Genomic DNA, 22,839 nt, shown 5'->3' with positions numbered 1-22,839 from the left:
CTAGCTGCTTGGTGGTATCGTAAAGTTCCTTAGAGGAGTTTTTTGCTAGCTCTATCCGTTCACTAAAGTACTTTTTCTTAGCCTCACTGATCATGGTTTTATATTTGACCAACGTCTCCTTGTAGCGAATTCTGTTGTCTTCGCTATAGGCCTTCCGCCAATGCCTCTCCTTGTACCTGCAGAGTTGTTTCTGGGTTCTTAGTTCTTCAGTGAACCAAGGTGCCGAGGGGGCGAGTCTGTTTCTGGTCGCCTGTTTAGTGGGAACCAGTGAATTAGCGGCAGTACCCAGCCAGTCGTGGAATTGCTTGGTGGCAATGTTGGGGTCTGCGGAAAAAATGGGGTTGGAATTACCAAGTAGCGTTTTCAGGCTAGGACTATCTATGTCATTCCAGGCTTTAAACGGTTGATGGGAATTGGCGAATACTTTAGCGGTGAGTGTTTCCTGGATGATGATGGAGCCCAAGATGGAGTAATGATCTGACCAAGTGAAAGGGAGGATTTGATTTATGTGAATATCCTCCAGATTGGAGAAGATGCCATCCAGTGTATGGCCACCGTCATGCGTAGGAGAGTTAACCAGAAGGGAAAGACCAAATGTCTTCATATCCGAGATAAGAGATAAAGTATCCCTATCCTCTAGTTTGTCTAGGTGAAAATTAAAATCACCCAAAACTGTAAAAGAGTCTTCCAGAGCAAGGGATTCCAGGATAGAACTCAAATCCGTGATTAAGTCTGATCGTGGTGGTGATCCAGGTGGTCTGTATACGAGGATCCCTTTGAAGTTGTTGGAAGGGGATAGCATGATTGCGAATTGCAAAGCTTCGCAGGAGGATGACGGGGTGGCAGTAATTCTCACATTAAGTGAGTCACGGGCGATAATCGCTAGTCCGCCCCCTTTTTTATGCTGTCTATCGTGTCTATAGATTGTGAAACCTCTTGGGACTGCAATCACTAGATCTGGGTTGGATGAATTGTCCATCCAAGTTTCGGTCATGAATAATATATCTAAATTCCTATCCTCTATCAAGTCTGCTATATCCTGTCGGTGTTTACCGAGCGAGCGTACATTAGAAAGTGCTATTGATATGCTGGTATGTGTATTTTTGTTAGCACTGGAGGGTGATTTAATGGCGAGGGGGATAGAAACCATATAATGAGGACAGAACTGTGTGAAAAGACCGGGAAGGGATATTGGGTCAAGCTTTCGACAATCGCAGTGATTGTGAGGACGCATCTCGAGCAGCTTAATATTAGAGTAGTGTAGACAAGTCGCTGGGTTAAGGGGACCAGGGGTGGTGGCCCTGGGCCCGGTCCAGGCGCGGACTGGCGCAGACGGGCTTGCCTTTGGCGCGCCCGCTGTGCCCGCCCTCTGCGCGGATGGGGAGGGTTAATGTTTTTGTACATGTAAGGGGCGGGTTTACAGGAGGGTGGGAGGCGTCCAACAACTGGACCGCAACCCTTCCTCCCAGCAAGATGGTGTCTGAAATGGGTGCAGTTATGGCGGCAGCGCCTTAAATCGGCTGCGCCGTGCACAACAAAGGAATTGGCGGCTTTGGAGCGAGGCTAGTCTCGCGCCGAAGTGCAAAGAGGTAGCGTTTAAAATAGAGCTGTTAAAATATATACAGATTTTAAAATACACGTACTTCGTATTTCAAGAGCGTGCAGAAAGGCAGTGAACAGAAAAGAGCTGAGAGCCCCCGGCTTCCGCCTCAGGGGAGAATATGGCAAATATCACAGCTATAGTATGTGACGCCCCTTAAATATACTGGGAGGGCGGGAGGCGTCCAACAACTGGACCGCAACCCTTCCTCCCAGCAAGATGGTGTCTGAAATGGGTGCAGTTACGGTGGCAGCACCTTAAATCGGCTGCGCCGTGCACAACAAAGAAATTGGCGGCTTCGGAGCGACGCTAGTCTCGCGCCGAAGTGCAAAGAGGTAGCGTTTAAAATAGAGCTGTTAAAATATATACAGATTTCAAAATACACGTACTTCGTATTTCAAGAGCGTGCAGTAAGGCAGTGAACAGAAAAGAGCTGAGAGCCCCCGGCTTCCGCCTCAGGGGAGAATATGGCAAATATCACAGCTATAGTATGTGACACCCCTTAAATATACTGGGAGGGCGGGAGGCGTCCAACAACTGGACCGCAACCCTTCCTCCCAGCAAGATGGTGTCTGAAATGGGTGCAGTTACGGTGGCAGCGCCTTAAATCGGCTGCGCCGTGCACAACAAAGGAATTGGCGGCTTCGGAGCGACGCTAGTCTCGCGCCGAAGTGCAAAGAGGTAGCGTTAAAAATAGAGCTGTTAAAATATATACAGATTTTAAAATACACGTACTTCGTATTTCAAGAGCGTGCAGTAAGGCAGTAAACAGAAAAGAGCTGAGAGCCCCCGGCTTCCGCCTCAGGGGAGAATATGGCAAATATCACAGCTATAGTATGTGACGCCCCTTAAATATACTGGGAGGGCGGGAGGCGTCCAACAACTGGACCGCAACCCTTCTTCCCAGCAAGATGGTGTCTGAAATGGGTGCAGTTACGGTGGCAGCGCCTTAAATCGGCTGCGCCGTGCACAACAAAGGAATTGGCGGCTTCGGAGCGACGCTAGTCTCGCGCCGAAGTGTAAAGAGGTAGCGTTTAAAATAGAGCTGTTAAAATATATACAGATTTTAAAATACACGTACTTCGTATTTCAAGAGCGTGCAGTAAGGCAGTGAACAGAAAAGAGCTGAGAGCCCCCGGCTTCCGCCTCAGGGGAGAATATGGCAAATATCACAGCTATAGTATGTGACGCCCCTTAAATATACTGGGAGGGCGGGAGGCGTCCAACAACTGGAACACAACCCTTCCTCCCAGCAAGATGGTGTCTGAAATGGGTGCAGTTACGGTGGCAGCGCCTTAAATCGGCTGAGCCGTGCACAACAAAGGAATTGGCGGCTTCGGAGCGACGCTGGTATCGCGACGCCGGAGGCGACCCCTGTTTCTTTTGCTGCTTCCCCTGATTTTTATTCTTCCAATTCTGTTTTGGAAAATTTGGATGGTTGTCTTTAGTAGACTTTGCTATCTGAGTCTGCGCTTGAGTTGCCGTTTTAGCAAAAGGCTTAACACCCAAACTATTGCGGCCAATGGTCTTATAAGCCTCCGCAATAATTCATGGTAACTCTCGGGGTTTGTCGACGTCTTGGACAAGGCGCAAAGCATTCGACACCTGAAAGTTAACCGCATCTCCCTTTACATTACAAAAGATGAGATCAGCAACTACGTCAAACACTCCAACGAGCCTCATTCTCAACTCGACAGCCGCCTCCGCACTGTGCTCATCCGGAACATGTTTGATCACAGAGGGCAAGACATTCATAGATAGCGCGCAGAAATACTTCGCATATTCTGCTGCAAATACTTTACCCCAAATCTCACAATCTGTTAACTCTGGCAATAAGTCTTTCTGCAAACTAATTGTGAGAATCCTGTGTTTTTCCACAGGAGTGGTATTAGGAAACACTGCTTCCAGTTGGTCAAATTTCTCAGCATGACAATAAGGCATATCGTACTTAGTTTGAGGGTGCTTGCCCATTACCGAATTAACCGAATTAACCATGAATGGACTAATCTACATCCCGGCCGGTCCAACTTGTTCCGCTGCAAGAAACATATTGAACCAAAGCCCTATGTACCCCAACAAAAGAGGTATAAAGTTGACACAAGTCGTCAATCGGGGCATTGAGATAACGTGGATATGGTGTGAACCCGGCTAAGACTGGCCAAGTTGCCCCAGGAATTGACAAGCGACCTAACCGAACCGGAGTTACGGTGTGGGGGAGGGTGCCATACAACCAAACACGATGCTGCCATGGCGAAATTGGAATCTCTTGTGTCCTATATGGAGTATAGTTCACAGGAATCGCAGTGTGAGTGTATGTATGAAATGTATCCTCATCTGCATTTATTGCAGGAAACGTGACCCAAGAGTAGAAAAGCTCAAAGGAGAACGCCGAATATGCACTCACCACAAAGATAACAGACATACCATCGTCTGGTACTCCAAACTGCGTCAGATGACGCTGGAGCGCTGTCCAACTATGCTGAGCTATGGCAATATCACCCATGATTATATAAATTGCAGTACAACAAAGGGTAGTATTCAAAATGTGAACCTTTTCATAAATCTCATGCTTGAATTAACCTATAACACATTCATATAGGTAGGTTAATCCGTCACGCATGTTAACAGGAAAAGGTGTTGAGGGTATTGTGGACAGATACGAGCACTAATCAAGACTTTGGGCGCCATGTTGCGGGAATTCTGCTCATGCACAGAACTATGCGCAGGAAACCAGGACCTCAGTGTATTGTGGTGTACCAAAAATCCACCTCAGTGCCCAGAACCCCTATCCGACTAGCAACAGTGCCTCATTCATTCTCCGTACTACATACAGTGAAGCTACCAATGAACAAGCGACTTTGGGACCTCTCAGGAATAGTGGGAATCAAGAACACTCTTTTGTTTTTATTCTCATAAATGTCCACAACGTGAGCAATCAGAGACACGGTATAGTTTAAAATGTTTATTTCAACTACGTGCTCTAAGATGCAGTATATTTGCTAACATAAGTAAAAAGATGCATAAAATCAATACAATCAACATTGTTACAATTCCATAAAATACAGAGGGAGAAATCATATTATAATGATAGTGGAACCAGGTCTATAGCGCCTTGTGTACCACCCTCCCCTTGCTAGGAGCTAGGTATTATAATAATAGAAGATCTCTAGGTTAAAACCGGGAACCCCATACCCCCAAAGTCAGGTGAAGTGAATCGCATCCCAGATCAGCAGAGCTCTTTGTTGATTGAAAGGTTTTTCCCAAGTGCTAGACTCATGCATGCAGTGCAATATTAAAAGCACCTGAGTTTCAGAAATGAGCAGCTGTGTTCGTGTTGTGTTTAGAGCGTGGGCCGATCAACCTGCATCAACAGCATACATTGTTATTTTAACCTTGAACACTTTGTGCAGACTTGAGGTCGCAGTGTGAGTGTGGAGATGTGAAAAACAGATCGTTCTCATGTGAAGGAAAAGCAAGCAGTTTGTCTTTATAAAAACAGAGATGTAGTGTCGTGTGCAAAAGCAGCAAAATGGCGTTTTCGCAACTAACTCACTTATGCTAATATAGTAATGTGTGCAGGCAGAATCATATTCATCCCTACACTTTTACAGGTAGCATGAACAGGAACACGTGGATGTTTTTCTTTGCAACTCTTCATCGTCAAATAAAAACCACCAGTGCTTCTTTTCTTTTATTTCACATTGTGCTAGTCTCCCAGTGGATTTCCTGTTATATCACGTTTTTTTTTCTATGTGTACCGAAGTGAACAATCACTGGGAACAGACACTTTTATTATTCTACAAATCTTTGGTTTTCTTCATTTCTTCTAGTCGACTCTTCATTCATCTGGTATTTGAATAACACACATAATTATATATTTGTTCCTGTAATTCCTTCATCTCACAATAACTGCACTGTTCTGCTCCTGTATATGTCCTCAGATGAGTCAATATTATTGTTAATGTTCTTAAATTCTTTTTAAATTCACTGCATCTCTAGGATTATTTCTAAGTGAGTTAAATGAAGGTGTGCGTTCGCTGAGGCTATTTAGGATCAGAAATTGACAAAAGCACGTTACACTTTTAGTGCAATTGTAAGGTTTAGCCCAGGTGTGTTCGCAATTGACAAAATCACTTCTGACATTCATTGCAATGCCCATTTTTACTCTGTGTATGTTAGTTGATGTATCCGTAGGTTTAATAACTGACAGAAGATATTCACACATTCACTGCATCTGAAAGGATTTTTCTCTGTGAGCATTAACTGATGAATCCTTAATGCAGAAGATTTCCTAAAGGTACTTCTACACTCACTACAGTTGTACGGTATTTACAGAGTGTGTGTAAGCTGATGTCTATATAGGCTTGATAATTGACTACATTTCTTCACACATTCATTGCACTTGAAGGCTTTTCTTCTGCGTGTGTTCGCTGATGCCTGTTTAGGATTGATAATGGACTTCAGCTTTTCAAGCATTCATGGCATTTAAAAGATTTGTTTCCCCTTTGTGAGCTCGCTGATGATTTCTTAATGCTGAAGAGTAAATAAAACTACTGCCACATTCATTGCAATGGTATGGTTTTTCCCCACTGTGTGTTCGCTGATGTCTCTGGAGGCCTGTTAACTGACTGAAGCTCTTTACACATTCACTGCAATGGTATGGTTTTTCCCCTGTGTGTATTCTCTGATGTGTTTGGAGGTTTGAAATGTGACTGAAGCTCTTTACACATTCACTGCAATGGTATGGTTTTTCCCCTGTGTGTGTTCGCTGATGTCTGCGGAGGTTTGAAATGTGATTGAAGCTCTTCACACATTCAGTGCAATGGTATGGTTTTTCCCCTGTGTGTGTTCGCTGATGTGTTTGGAGTTCTGCTAATGTACTGAAACTCTTGGCACATTCACTGCAATGGTATGATTTTTCCGCTGTGTGTATTTTCTGATGTACGTGTAGCTGTGAAATCTTAATGAAGTTCTTTCCACATTCCTTGCAATGGAATGGTTTTTCCCCTGTGTGTATTCTCTGATGTCTGTGGAGGTTTGAAATGTGATTGAAGCTCTTTGCACATTCCTTGCAATGGTATGGTTTTTCCCCTGTGTGTGTTCGCTGATGTGTTTGGAGTTCTGCTAACGTACTGAAACTCTTGGCACATTCACTGCAATGGTATGGTTTTTCCCCTGTGTGTGTTCGCTGATGTCTGCGGAGGTTTGAAATGTGATTGAAGCTCTTCACACATTCAGTGCAATGGTATGGTTTTTCCCCTGTGTGTGTTCGCTGATGTGTTTGGAGTTCTGCTAATGTACTGAAACTCTTGGCACATTCACTGCAATGGTATGGTTTTTCCCCTGTGTGTATAATCTGATGTACGTGTAGCTGTGAAATCTGATTGAAGTTCTTTGCACATTCCTTGCAATGATATGATTTTTCCCCTGTGTGTATTCTCTGATGTCTGTGGAGGTTTGCAATGTGATTGAAGCTCTTTACACATTCCTTGCAATGGTATGGTTTTTCCCCTGTGTGTATTCTCTGATGTGTTTGGAGTTTTGCTAACGTACTGAAACTCTTCACACATTCACTGCAATGGTATGGTTTTTCCCCTGTGTGTATTCTCTGATGTGTGTGGAGGTTTGATAATTGACTGAAGCTCTTTACACATTCACTGCACTGGTATGGTTTTTCCCCTGTGTGTATTCTCTGATGTGTGTGGAGGTTTGCAATTTGACTGAAGCTCTTTACACATTCATTGCAATGGTATGGTTTTTCCCCTGTTTGTATCCGCTGATGCTCTTTTATGGTTTCTAATTGGCTAAAGTTCTTGACAAATTCAGTGGAATTGCACGATTTTTCTCCTGACCGTGTTTCCTGAAGGGTCAGCATAGTTAATAAACTACTTGCGTTATTTTCACATTCCCTGTATACGTGTTATATTTTGGACGCTTGATTTCCGATTTAACAATAAAATACAAGACTCACTAAATACCTGCCACATTCATAATATCAGTAAGGCTTCCTTGTGGGTGATTGCATCTTTAGAGTGGATAATGGCTTTACATGCTTGCGGGTAAAGCTTAATCTTCGTTCCGGTAGGTGCAAATTGGGACAATACTCTGTACTTTAGAGAGCAGATCTCCGCTTTCCTTTAGCCTTCAGTTATTAGGCACCACTTCATTGTGCTTTTCCCTGGTTCCTGTGGTTTGGCTAGGAAGAGTTTGCAATACACCTAGAGCACTGAATGGTGGTCTGTTGCCAGTTTAGACAGCGAAGCACTCCTCTAGGCATATCATGATGATGAAGCGACTTGTAATGTGTACAGCTACTCCAAAGAGTGTCCTGGGGCCAAGCACAGGTCAGAAAAGAAAGTAAATCAGTTTGTTTCAAACATGGACAAAAAGCCAAGTTTTCAACCTTTTTTAAACATTATCATGTTGCTAACAGCTCAACGCTGAAATGGGATTTTGTTCCAAGCTATGGATCCCAAATAGACACGAGACCTTCCTCCAACTCTCATACCGGCCTCATGATCAAAGCTGGTGTTGGACGCTTGTTTATACAGCAGGTGATTTGTCAGTTTTGTTGCCTTAATTTTGTAGAGGTCATTTCTTCGTCTTGGGGTGTCGAGGTGCAGAGTTCAGACTTGTGCACTCACTGAATTGCCTTTGACTGCTTCTTCCTGGATCTGTCCTCTGCCTCTGATTGCACTGATGTTTTTGGAGCTCCTTATTTTTGATAATTTTTTCAGGTTTGATGTGTTATCTTCATTATTCATAATCAATCCGTGCCTTTAAGTCCTATTTTCTATTGGATGCAAAGAAATGCAATATTACTAAATGCAAATGTAAAGAATGTGAAAACACAATATTTAACCAGCTGGATAAGACATCTCTTCTCTACCATATTTAAAATTTAGTAAGGAACATTTTACCATACATGGATATTTCAATAAAACTGTGGTTGAACATGTCACATTGTATTTACTTCTGAAAAGGCAGTGATTTACCATTATTGACAGAGTAACTTACTAAAGAAAGGGCAGCCACAGAGAACTCGTGCTACAGGTAGAGTTTTACGTAGATAAACATGGACAAGATTTCATTTAAACAGAACAGATTGTGGAAAAAGAGAGGAATCAGGAAGCGCTGCTGTTAATTTAGTTTCAGGAAGTATCTACCAAAGATAGCTCTTCAGGAAGTGTATAACCAAGGTAACTTGGAAGTGTATAACAAAGGTAACTCTTTAGGAAGTGTCTAACAAAGGTTACTCTTTAGGAAGTATACATGACAAAGGTAACTTTTTAGGAAGTATATATGACAACGATAACTCCAGACACCGTCTTCCACAATGCTTTCATGTTCACACTGGATCAGCTCAAATGCCAACTCCCGCCTTTACCTTGCAGCTCATTAAGGGCCTTACTACGAGTGCGACGGCCCTCATGATCGCCGCACTCACGGTGGCGGTCCAACTGCCACCATCCGGGTGGTCTGACCGTCGTATTATGAGTGTGGTGGTGGGACCCCCACGAGGCCGCCACCCCGCGAGGATCAAGGATCCGGCTGTGTAGACGGTCTGCAAACACCCCGAATATGTTGACAGTGCCGATGCCGACATCGCCGAGCATATTACGGTCTGCATATCCACCGCCCTTTTCATGTCGGGAACCCCACCATGAAAAGGATAAAGGACATGCAGGTAAGGGGGCCCTCACAGGGCCCCGGACGAATCTGCTCCTGGGGTTGCATGCGGGGGGCACATGCTGTGCCACCCCATGGAATTGCACCCTTGTTCCTGCACAGTGTGGCATGCATGACATGGCGCAGGAACGTGCTGCAGGCACTCTTAAGGTGGTTATATGCTGTTTAGGCTCTCAAATGAGCCTAATACAGCCGCTGCTGCACCGCCCACCCACCCTGGATTAGGTCATAATCTGGCGGCGGGCTCTCAATGGGCTTGGCAGTCTGCCTGGTACCGCCGCTGTGGTAGTCCCATTGGAAGACCCCCACACTCGTAATAAGCCCCTAAGTCCCCTTCAACTCATTTTACAGCCCTCCGGGCTCAAGCATTTCTGGATCCTTCTAACCTGGAAGACTGGAGCATTATCCTGAGTTGAGGTGGATTTTCTATCAGCGTAATATATATCCATCTCCCTTAAACTATTGACTGATTCTGCCCTGAAAGACAACTTAAAAAGTGAGTCTTTGGTTCTTCCTAAAGTAGGTAAAGTTAAGATCCTGTTGTATTTCAATCAGCAGCTCCTTCCAGGGTTTTCTGTGAAACAGAATGAGGGGCTGATTGCAAAGGCCCGTCTTTATATTGCACACAGATAACGCAAAGAAATATTAAATCATGTCATTTATTATTCAACGATATCAGTCATTTATTCCTTATAGAGAATCCATCACAACCAATAATTTAACTGAAATATCCCCCAATCCAACAGATGTGTGCATATTAATAATTCCTTTCCATGTTCCTGTTTTCCATGATATTTAACTTATTGTTGTCTGTCTGAAGGCCAGGATGCTACTTTGTGACTAAACAGGGCTTTGGTAGAGCGGGAGGAGGTGTCTGATGTCCACAGGTGAAGTCACATTCCTCCATTCCCATATTTCTTTTATCCAGGCGTACCTCATTCCATGTCCTTCAGCTCCCTACTCCCCTCTGTTTGTGTACTCACTCTACACACTTGAAGCATGCACACAGCAGACGTCAGATAATAGTCATAGCCTGACAGTGCAGAGGCCATGGTTGGTAGTATGATGATCACAAGCTTCGCTTCAGAAGGTTATCTGGGAGGTCCAAACAGAGGAGGCGCACAGGCGGATGCTTATGAGGTACAAACAGAGGAGGCGCACAGGCGGGTGCTTATGAGGTACAAACAGAGGAGGAGCACAGGTAGGTGCTTATGAGGTATAAACAGAAGGTGCACAGGTAGGTGCTTAGGAAATACAAACAGGAGGAGCTCAGGTAGGTGCTAATGAGGTATAAACAGAGGAGATGCACAGGTAGGTACTTATGAGGTACAAACAGAGGAGGTGCACAGGTAGGTGCTAATGAGGTATAAACAGAGGAGGCGCACAGGTAGATGCTTATGAGGTACAAACAGAGGAGGTGCACAGGTTGGTGCTTATGAGGTATAAAGAGAGGAGGTGCACTGGCAGGTGCTCTTAAGGTATAAACAGAGGAGGTGCACAGGTAGGTACTTATGAGGTACAAACAGAGGAGGCGCACAGGTAGATGCTTATGAGGTACAAACAGAGGAGGTGCACAGGTAGGTGCTAATGAGGTATAAACGGAGGAGGTGCACAGGTTGGTGCTTATGAGGTATAAACAGAGGAGGTGCACAGGTTGGTGCTTATGAGGTATAAACAGAGGAGGTGCACAGGTTGGTGCTTATGAGGTATAAAGAGAGGAGGTGCACAGGTTGGTGCTTATGAGGTATAAAGAGAGGAGGTGCACTGGCAGGTGCTCTTCCGGTATAAACAGAGGAGATGCAGAGGTAGGTGCCTATGAGGTATAAACAGAGGAGGTGCACAGGTAGGTGCTAATGAGGTATAAACAGAGGAGGTGCACAGGTAGGTGCTAATGAGGTATAAACAGAGGAGGTGCACAGGTTGGTGCTTATGAGGTATAAAGAGAGGAGGTGCACTGGCAGGTGCTCTTCCGGTATAAACAGAGGAGATGCAGAGGTAGGTGCCTATGAGGTATAAACAGAGGAGGTGCACAGGTAGGGGCTTATGATGTACAGAGGAGGCACACAGGTAGGTGGGTGTACCCCTCTGCATCTGCTTCCATCTGTACTAGGCGGTGTATTGGTGTCCACTGGATCCTATTCCTACAGCCTCACGTGGACACTTGCTGCGTGGATGTCACCACATTGACCCCTTAGTTCAGGGGAGCAGAGCCTCAGGAAACACAACACCTGGAGGCCGTCTGCCTCGAGGGAGAGATCCAGGTAAGGGTTCCTTGTTTAGGACTAACTGCTGTCAGCTCATTGACACCTTTAGGCATTTGTTTGCGCTCTATAAATCCTTTTTTATTTCATACAACGTTAGAGAGACATCAAGATGAACAGGAAAATGGAAAAGTGAAAGGGTGAAGGAGGAACACCAGGAGAACACCAGGCATAAACAAGCTATTGAAGGCAAGAACAGATAATGAGGAACAGAAATGGGGGCAGTGACAAAAATGTCAGTCTTGTTGGCTGCAATAAAGCACTTAAAAGCATTGTGAGAAAGTAAGGATATGCAAACTGAGCTCTCTTTGTGTTGTTGCATTTATTACAATCATTTCACGCTGTGCTGGTAAGGCGCTAGCTGCTCTCTACGGAGCGCCCTGTACTTTAACCTGCTATTTTGCACATTTCCGGATTCTGTTCTATCCTAATCGTTACCTGCACTGCCTTGCTATTTGCACACATTGCCGAATTTCTTAATAAAGCCTGTGACTTTTTTAAACAAACCTGAGAGTGCCTGAGTCTCAGGCGAGCATTTTAATAGTTTTACTCGTTTTACATTGTAGCTGTGTGTACGATTTATTGTATTTTCATTGCTGGTCCTGAGCCCCGTTCCACCACGGCTGTTGCCGCTTGAGTGGAGGGCTGTACCGACCTATAGCTCTGCCTCTATTGGAGGCGGGCCTTCCTGGGGGATCACTACTTCAGGAATGGCGGCGCCGTCCCGCAGCGGACACGCTGTGCTGGTAAGGCGCTAGCTGCTCTCTACGGAGCGCCCTGTACTTTAACCTGCTATTTTGCACATTTCCGGATTCTGTTCTATCCTAATCGTTACCTGCACTGCCTTGCTATTTGCACACATTGCCGAATTTCTTAATAAAGCCTGTGACTTTTTTAAACAAACCTGAGAGTGCCTGAGTCTCAGGCGAGCATTTTAATAGTTTTACTCGTTTTACATTGTAGCTGTGTGTACGATTTATTGTATTTTCATTGCTGGTCCTGAGCCCCGTTCCACCACGGCTGTTGCCGCTTGAGTGGAGGGCTGTACCGACCTATAGCTCTGCCTCTATTGGAGGCGGGCCTTCCTGGGGGATCACTACTTCAGGAATGGCGGCGCCGTCGCGCAGCGGACACGCTGTGCTGGTAAGGCGCTAGCTGCTCTCTACGGAGCGCCCTGTACTTTAACCTGCTATTTTGCACATTTCCGGATTCTGTTCTATCCTAATCGTTACCTGCACTGCCTTGCTATTTGCACACATTGCCGAATTTCTTAATAAAGCCTGTGACTTTTTTAAACAAACCTGAGAGTGCCTGAGTCTCAGGCGAGCATTTTAATAGTTTTACTCGTTTTACATTGTAGCTGTGTGTACGATTTATTGTATTTTCATTGCTGGTCCTGAGCCCCGTTCCACCACGGCTGTTGCCGCTTGAGTGGAGGGCTGTACCGACCTATAGCTCTGCCTCTATTGGAGGCGGGCCTTCCTGGGGGATCACTACTTCAGGAATGGCGGCGCCGTCGCGCAGCGGACACGCGCAGCGGGCGCGCCGCGGGCGCGCCAAAGGCGAGCCCGTCTGCGCCCGTCCGCGGCCGGCCGGGCCCAGGGGCCAGTACCCCTGTGCCTCGGTTAGTCTACGCTAGGCAGTCCCTATTAGATTGGGCCTCAAAAACTCGACTATTACCTGAACCAACACTGGCGAAACTTAGGCAGGAAGGGCTCTTGAGACCATCTGCTAGTTTTAAGTTGGCAATCAGGCCACCCTCTCTGGTACCGTCGCCAAAACAGGGCTGTAGGTTTGCACTACTTAACACTCGTTCACTACCAAAGCATTGTTTGGAGGTTTTTTCCCTCCTGCAGGAGGATGACGTCGATCTCCTCTGTGTCACTGAATCCTGGCTTAACGAATCTTCTACGCCAGAGCTGGTGGCGGCCCTGCCCTCTAATTTCTTTGCCATTCATACTAACCGCCCAGAGAATATTAGAGGGGGGGGGGTTGCCATCTTGTTTAGAGACACTCTAAAGACTGAAACCCTGTGTTCGGAGTGTATTGAGGGTGCTGATGTCTTGGCCGTGAAACTCTGTTCTCCCACAGATTGTGTGGTATTCTTGTTAGTTTACCGCCCGCCTGGCACATCTGCTAAGTTTATGGACCCCTTCCTGAAAGTGGTGCATGACCTCCGATCCCGCTATGAAGGTTTGGTGGTGCTCGGTGACTTCAACTTTCATTGGGAAAGGACCCCTAAAGAGAGTCAGGCCCAACACCTGGAAGAGGTCTTAGTGTCCCTAGGTCTCACTCAGTTGGTGGGAGGACCGACACATGAGAAGGGTCATACGCTGGACCTGATTTGGTCCTCTAGTCCATCTCTGGCCCCGCTCGCGATCTCCCCCTGTCCTTGGTCAGACCACTATTTGATTAAAGGCCATTTTCCGCTTTCCTTAAAACGGCCAGAAGTCAAATCTGACTGGAAATGGCTACGCAGCTGGAGCCAGGTTAAAGCAGCAGATTTGTCAGCTATTCTATCACAGTCGGACCTCCCCCCGTCATGCGGGAAAAATCTGGAAAGTGAAAGCATCGCCTTGGTGTCGGTAATCAAGGAGGCTATGGAGGTAGTCGCCCCCGCCCATAAAATCAAATTGAGGGATAAGGGCAAAAGAGCACTGTGGTTTAACAATGCTCTTAGAGAAAAAAAGCAAGTTCTTCGTAAGTACGAGAGAGCTTGGCGCAAATCCCGTTTGCCTGCTGCCCGCGATGCCTATACTACACAGTTCGCAGATTATAAAAAGGCTATCCGCCTGAGGAAAGCCGATTTCTACGAAACGGCTATTTCAGAGGCGGCTAATCCGCAGAAAGAAATATTTAAAGTCCTGAATGATCTGCGGACAGTGAAAGGCCCAACCCCGACTTTCAATTTGAAGGACTGTCAAGATTTTCAGGCCTTCTTTTTGAATAAAATAAAGGATCTGATGGTAGAGATTAGCCAAACCTCGCATTTTCCCTGTTCTATTGAGCCTCCCCTCATATCCCCGAGATCAACACTGGGTACGTTAATAGACCTTCCAGCTCTCACAACGGAGTCGCTATTCACCATAATGAATCGGGTGAAATCAGGATCCCCAGCCGACCCTTGCCCGCCCAAAATTTTCAAATTGGGCTGGCCTGGCATGGAGGATAAAATTCTCAACCTGCTGAATCGCTCCTTGGCAGAGGGACGGGTTCCCCACAACTTTAAGGAAGCACGGGTGATCCCCCTTTTAAAGAAACCTGGTGCCGACCCAAAAGTTTTTAAGAACTTTAGGCCAATCTCGCAGCTACCCTTTCTCTCCAAAATTTTAGAGCAACATGTTCTGCACTCCCTCACTCATTTCGTAGAAAGCAACCTTCTTTTGGAGCCCAATCAGGCAGGGTTCAGAGCTCATCACAGCACCGAATTGGTGATGCTTTCGGTGTTGGATGATTTGAGATTGAAGGCTGACAAAAGAAATCCATGTGCCCTGGTCCTTCTGGACTTATCCGCGGCATTTGATACCGTAAACTATTGTCAACTATTGTCGCGGGTTGAGGATTGTGGGATCCAGGGTACGGCCCTGGCCTGGCTGACTTCTTTTTTAGAAGATCGCTCACAGCGAGTCCAACTATCTGACCTTGTGTCAAGTCCAGCCAAATTGACATGTGGGGTGCCTCAGGGTTCAGCTCTATCACCCCTGCTTTTTAATATATACCTACAGCCACTGATTGCAGCCCTAAATAAGTTGAACTGTAGGGTTTATAATTACGCGGATGACACACAAATTCTGATCCAGACTGAACACTCTTCGAACGCCTATTTGAGAATGCAAGACATTCTCAAATTTACGATTAACTGGATGTCGGATAATTGGTTGAAAATTAACCCAGACAAAACCGAAGTCTTGGCAGTCAACACAGCTACCGATCCATGGAATGATCGGTTCTGGCCAGTTGAATTAGGGCCATGTCCAGAACCTGCGGTAGCAGTAAAAAGTCTGGGAATCAAAATTGATGCCCTGCTGACCATGACACAGCAGGTGTCGGCAGTGGTGGGCACTTGTGTCGGTCTACTGCGCCAGCTTCGGAAATTCTCCTTATTGCTGTCCGTCTCTACCCTTAGGCTGGCTGTTTCTGCCTTAATTTTGGCACGGCTGGACTACGGTAACTCCTTGTATCTGGGCCTACCTAACAATCTTTTAGCCAGACTCCAAGTAGTGATGAACGATGCGGCCAGGCTGATTTTCAATAAGCCTCGGCGCACAAGGGCAACGCCTTTACTTCAGGATCTACACTGGCTGCCAATAGCTCAGAGAGTTAAATTCAAGAGTCTATGCATCGCTCATAAAGCGGTCCATGGCTCAGCCCCCATCTATATCAAGGATCGACTGACTAAATATGTGCCAAATAGGACCCTTCGGTCTGCTGACGCATGTAATTTGACATGCCCTAAGTTCAGTTTAGTATCCAAGGGTGGCAGAGCCTTTTCCAGCATGGCCCCTCGAGTATGGAATTTGCTCCCAGTCAGATTGAGGAAAGAAACTAATCTCCTCATTTTTAGAAAGCACCTGAAGACGCTGCTCTTCTTGGAAGCTTGGGGTTCATCGTAGTGGGAGGTTGCGTGTTCTTACCAGTGTTATGTGTCCATTGTGAGCGCTTAGATACCTCGGGGTGATATAGCGCTTTATAAAAGAATAATAACATAACATAACATAACATAACATTTCAGTTGTCGTTATTATTATTGTTAATGTATAACTATTATTGCATACACTAGGTCTCACAAGAAGAATCAAGTGGTTATCTACTCCTGGATACCACTGAAGGCTTCCAGGAGCACACAACAAACCATGCTCTGTGACATGCCCCGGTGTGAGCAACACTCTTGGATAAACTGTAACAAAAGCAATGCAAGCACTGTATAAATGCTAGCGCGGTACAGTATCTTGCAGGCACTGAAGGATACATGGCTCAGCAGTCTGTCAGCAAAAACCCTAAAGAGGCATGCATGACTCAGCAATTAGAGCACAAATATATCTGAAGAATGCCTGGCTCAGCAGTCTGTCAGCAAAAAACCCTAAAGAGGCATGCATGACTCAGCAATCAGAGAACAAATAAATTTAAAGAATGCATGGCTAAGCAGTCCGTCTGCAAAAACCCTAAAGAGGCATGCATGACTCAGCAATCAGAGCACAAATAAATTTGAAGAATGCATGGCTCAGCAGTCCGTCTGGAAAAACCCTAAAGAGGCATGCATGACTCAGCAATCAGAGCACAAATAATTCTGAAGAATGCATGGCTCAGCAGGGTCCACTATCAGACTGTTGTGACGCATGCAGGCAGCAGGATTCTTGCATGAAGTTATGCTGTTCTATAATTCACTCTTTAACTTGTTATCATCCATGCTCCTGGTTACTTGTTCAGGGTCTAATGTAGTATAGGCCTCTAATCTTGTTTAGCCTGAAGAGCCAATGTCTCTCATTTAATATCTCTGTTCTGCCCATAGACGGTACTGCCGTCGCACATCCTAAGTTCTTACATTCGGGGAGGGAGGTAGGGAGGGGATGTGGGGGACAAGGGTGAGAAGGGGGAGAGGGGTGGGGAGGGATTGAAAATGGGGTTGTATACTACACTGGTTGTTTCCTTCTGCTTTGTTTTCTGTTTCTTTTACGTTGCGAAAGATAATGCTTTTATAGTATCACACAGGTCATGCGTTTACCAATGCCCACATACTAGAGATAAACCACGAACCCTTCGAATTGTAGTCTCATACCGCGCAACAACTGGTATACAGAGGGCGGCTCTCTCTGCGACCACAACTCTTTAGATGGTTAAAACCAATTTCTTAGCTGAAAATCTCAATGTAGTCTCATTGAATGTCAAGGGTCTCAACTACCCAGTGAAAAGACGGAAGGTTTTTGAATACCTATCTAAATCAAAAGGGGATATCATCCTACTCCACAAGACTAAGCTCTCAGAGGAGGACATAAGCTTTATTAACCTCAACTGGATCTCCCACATACTCGGCTCCTCGACAAACCACAAGAAGGGAGGAGTGATCACCATAATCTCAAAAAAATCGAACCTATCTGTTACCTCACACACACACGACACAGATGCAAGACTATTAATTACCCACCTGTTAATGGACGAAGATCCCATTTATGTAGTAAACATATACGGTCCTAACTCTGATGCCCCAGACTTTTGGGAATCAGTCTGCCTAGCCATAGAGAACATCCCACAAAATGAACTCCTAATTGTAGGCGGCAATTTCAATCTCCCAATGGACCCTTTATTAGATCGACAATCAAAATGCATGTTCCAACCTTCTCGCTCCCACAAGTCACTCACTCGCCTGTGCACCAAATTCCTACTAAAGGATTCTTGGCGCCTCCAACATCCTGATGGGAGGGACTATACCTTCTACTCAGCGCCACATAATTCATACTCCAGAATTGACTATATTTTAATCTCTAGCCCTTTCACTCACCTCATCGAGGAAACAGACATTGCTCCAAAGCTGATCTCTGACCACTCCTGCATTAGCGCCAAACTTGCGTGCTCCCATTCGATTTTACCCCCAAAACACTGGTGATTTAATGAGGAAATTCTATAGGACCCTGAAAGCAAACAACAAATAGAAAACGCCATAAAGGAATACATCTCACTGAATGATTCCCCTGATATGAACACCTCCACAGTCTGGGACGCCCTGAAAGCCACAATTAGAGGGGTGATTATTGGCATTAGAGCAAGGACCAATAATAAACTTAATGTAGATCTAGACACGCTTGAAAAAGACATCAAGATCCTAGAAACCACCCACTCGACTGACCTTGATAACAAACTGGTTTTAGAGCAACTGATCAATAAGAAGTACGAATATAACACTATTGCAAGCAGACGAGCCGGTGTTTGGGTTAATAAGTTCAAAGCCATGAAAGTTTGCGAAGGGAATAGAGCTGGAAAACTTCTGGCGTCCTACCTCAAACACAGACAAAAATTACTCACTATTTCATCAATCAAAGACTCCGCTAACAATACACACACCAAGCAAGAAATAATTGTAGACACCTTTAAGACCTTTTATGAAGACCTCTACAAGAACAAGATGTCATTCGACCCGGTCGCTTGCACTAATTACCTAGATGCCCTGAACCTCCCCAAACACTCTGATGAAGATAGTTCTACAATAGGCTCCCCCATCAAAGACACGGAAATCCTGGCTTCTATTAAATCACTTAAAAGCAACAAAGCCCCCGGTCCGGATGGGTTTTCTGCAAGCTTCTACAAAGCATTTGATAAGTCGCTCTCCCCCATGTTCTTAAAACTTTTTAACTCAATTGCCTCCTCTGGCAGTGCTTCGGAATCAATGGGCGAAGCCACTATAATTGTAATCCCGAAGGAGGGTAAAGGCACCCTTCTAACTAAAAACTTTCAGCCCATTTCGCTTATAAATCTGGACTGCAAAATGTATGCGAAAATTCCAGCGAGTAGACTTAATGCCATTCTCCCCAAATTAATCAGTAACTCCCAGGTGGGATTTTTAAAACATTGTATGTCCAATGACAACACAAAACTACTATGCCATATCCTTTAGAAAGCCAAAATAATACCCACCCCAATTTTGGCCATAACCCTTGACGCTGAAAAAGCGTTCGATAGAGTATCTTGGTCCTTCTTACATCACTGCATGAAAGCCTTTAATTTAGGCTTTAATTTAGGGAATTCCTACATCAATATGGTAATGGCCCTTTATTCTTCACCTGTTAAAATCGCTATCAATGGCTCCCTTTTGGACTCATTTCGTTTACAACAGGGCACCAGGCAAGGCTGCCCCCTCTCTCCAGCCCTGTTTCTCCTGGCCCTTGAACCACTCATTTCAGGCATAAAACAAAATAAAGAAATAGCGGGAGTGAGCTTCGGGGACACACAGGTGAAACTAGCTGCATACGCTGACGACATTCTAGTGGCGACAGAGAATCCAGAGACCTCCATCAAATCTCTCATGACTACCATAGAAAGATACTCGCTACACTCTGGGTACAAATTGAACCGTGACAAGTCAGAGGTTAAGCTCCTAAACGTTTATGGTATCAGATAAATGCTGGGTGCCTCAGGCCTCACATGGAAAACTGGTTTTATTAAATACCTGGGAATCAAATTCTGCATCTCCCTTCTCAAAACACTTCATCACAATGAATCCATCATTCTAGACCAAATTAAATCACAACTGGATGGCTGGCCCCCCCATTTTATAACTTGATGGGGAAGGGTCGAAGCCATTAAAATGATGATCTCCCCTTTAGTTAATTATCTCATTACAATGCTCCCTCTCACCTTGTCCCAGTACATCCATCACAAATTAGATACTCTACTTTCTAAATTCCTATGGAAAGGGAAAAAGGCTAGAATTAGCCTAAAAAAGCTACGCATCGACAAACCCTTGGGTGGGGTCAATCTAGCGGATTTTAAACTATACCAGATTGCCTTCCTTACCAAACAAGGCTCTTACTGGCTCGCGCCACCAGCTGAATACATTCCTGGATGGCTAAACGTTGAGAAAGCCCTTTTCAAAAATCTTGCTCCAGCGTCCATTCTTACTGCTAAAATGAATACGGCCGGTTGCTCAATATCCATTTTTAAAAATACAAGACTTGACCTCCTAAAAATTTATAAACTCCTGACTAACCACATAAGGTGCTCTGACTGGGAGTCGCTATGGCACAGTCACTTAATAATGTACAAAGGGAAACCACTACACAATTAGATCTGGATTAATAAAGGTATATTTTTCCCACACCAACTGTTTAGTAATTCTTACCCATTCTCTTTTAAAGAACTCCAAACCAAATATGATCTAGAAGCAATAGAATGTTACAACTTTTGGAATATTAAAACAGCAAACTCCAAAGCAAAACTATCCAAAAAGCCGCCCTCCCTCCCAAGCTCCCTAGCTGCCTTCAATAGGCTGGGCCACCAGGTCTCCAGGCTTTACAAAATCCTACGGCCACAGCATTCCAATCTCAATAAAGACCTTCGGCAGTTCTGGGAATCATACTCTTCGGTACCAATTTCAGAAGTGGAGTGGTCCAAAACCTGGGAATCAACCATGAGACACAAAATAAGCCCTACACTCTCCCAGACGAAGTTTTGGCTTCTCCACAAAGCTTTTTGGACAAAGGCGCGTCTCTTTTCACACAATATTAGAGACAATGCCACATGCTGGAACTTCAACGAGAAAGATGGTGACCTTGAACACCTTTTACTAAGCTGTGTCTGTGTTACAGCCTTCTGGGACAAAGTCTTTGCATTCATTGCAAAAGTTTTCTCCTTCTCCCCCACCAAAGAGTCTTCTACCTTAGTGCTGGGCTATACCAGAGCTGATTCGCTCTCAGATGATGACAGGGCCTTAATTGACCTTTTGTTCACCGTTGCTGTGAAGATAATTCTGAACAACTGGAAGGAGACGCGTAAAGCCTCCTTTAAATGTTGGCTAAACTGGATCACCAAGCTGAGAGGTGCTAATAATATCTCTCTCCAAAATACCCCATGGCACCCTCCTCATAGACAAATATGTATTTCCCTTGACAATTATTTTAGCGTACCTAAACCCCCATGATTTTTCACCACACTTCCCAACCTTCATGCCCATATGACCGCATATACTTACCACCAAGCCTACTCTGTAACGTACTTGTCTGCTTCAGGTAATCTTTCCCAGGGAAAGTTGAAGTCTGTATTACCAGTGTCCATCACCCTTGTGTAGATACTATATATGATGTTTATGACTGTTACTATGCTGCTTCCATTTATTGCTTTATTGTTGTCTTAGTCTTAATTTACTCTGATTTTCTGTGATTGTCACTCCCAATACAGATATTTTTCCATTCATTTACTTATTGTCCCTTATGTTTTTTTACTGTATGTTTTTGTTTTGGAAACTACCAATAAACATTTGTGAAATAAAAAAAACAAAAAACAAATATACTCTATGTAGGAAGAATAAGAGGCGATTTCTGTGCGTGCGTGCACAAACTTATGCTATGCAAATGTCGTGCACAGCTCTTCTGTGTGCACACAACTGCGCTGTAGAGGATACAAACACAGCAAGCATAGCTTAACAGTCTTGTGCACAACTGCGCTGTATTGGATCCATACAAGATGTGTGTGGGGGGTGTGGTCTGGTGTGTGTGTGTGACTGGCACACGGGTTGAAAGCAGGATAGCGCAAGTGTGCACAATTGTACTGTGTTGTAGTGTGCAAACTGCATTGTACAGCAAACCAGGTAGGAGTTAACAGTGTGCAGAACTGCACCATACAGGAAGCATGAAAGGCGTAACTGTTTATACTCCGCAGCACAGCAGTCTATATAAAGTATATATGGTACTAAAGTGTGTGTACAATTGTACTGTGTACAAAAGAAAGCATGGCTCAGATGTATGCAAACATTATTTTCACACTAAGCATTTAAGGCCTAACACTATCAAATCAAATGATAGAATATTTATTAAGCGCACATATCGCTCGAAAGTCTCATGGTGCTGGTGAATAACTCTGAGAAGAACTTGATTTGGTGCAGTTAGATGTCAAACAGCAATGTATTTAAATTCCTACGAAAAGAGTTATGATCACTTGTGGTGCGTAGACATAAGAACAGTTTGTTCCAAAGAGACGGAAAAAGGAACGAGAAAGATTTCCCTCCACATGTGGTGGTACGGATTCTGGGAGATGAGAGGAGTGCTTGGTTGCTGGATCTCAAAGTTCTACCAGGTTGATACCAGCTTAACTTTTTGGTCCACAAATCTGGACCTTTTACGTACATATTCATATGCGTCATGCAAAGAATCTTTGCATACGTTTTCTTACAGGCAGCCAGTGTAAACGCTTCAAACTGGGTGTCGATGGAGATCTTGGTGGAAGATTAAGTACCAGCCTTGCTGCTGTGTTCTGCAGAACCTGCATCCTTGAGAGAAGGTTTTCATTGGTAGAAGATAGCAGGGCATTCCCATAGTCAATACAACTAATAATTAGTCCCTGGACTAGTGGTTTTCTTGCCTCCGTCGGAATCCACTTGAAACTTTGCGCGGGCTACGCATGAGCCAACTCTCTTATTAACATGGTCTTTCATTGACAGTGTGTTGTCCATTTGAAAGCCCAGATTTTGTTGGAGTAGGACAAAGGCCAAGGCTTGAGGGCCACCAATCAGGTGACCAATGCTCATAAGCCTTGCCATAGAGCATTATCTCGGTTTTTCCTCCATTCTACTGCAAGCGGTTGGTG

At 44.9% G+C, this 22,839-nt stretch overlaps 1 protein-coding gene across 1 annotated transcript in view; it reads right to left on the bottom strand.

The window, feature by feature from the left end:
* Window positions 1–4,549: 4,549 nt before the first annotated feature.
* The window catches only part of LOC147737797 (uncharacterized), a 37,317-nt gene continuing 19,027 nt past the window's right edge, over window positions 4,550–22,839 (bottom strand). The window contains exon 2 of the mRNA XM_086944990.1: window positions 4,550–8,393. Within this exon, the coding sequence (XP_086801116.1) occupies window positions 6,069–7,475 (1,407 nt within the window). The 5' untranslated portion in view covers window positions 7,476–8,393 and the 3' untranslated portion in view covers window positions 4,550–6,068. The remainder of the gene's footprint in view (window positions 8,394–22,839) is intronic.

Source organism: Lissotriton vulgaris, chromosome 1_1, assembly GCF_964263255.1.
Source record: "Lissotriton vulgaris chromosome 1_1, aLisVul1.2, whole genome shotgun sequence".
Lineage (NCBI taxonomy): Eukaryota > Metazoa > Chordata > Amphibia > Caudata > Salamandridae > Lissotriton > Lissotriton vulgaris.
Note: the sequence above shows the minus strand (reverse complement) of the source record. Positions and strands in the feature narration are given on the sequence as shown.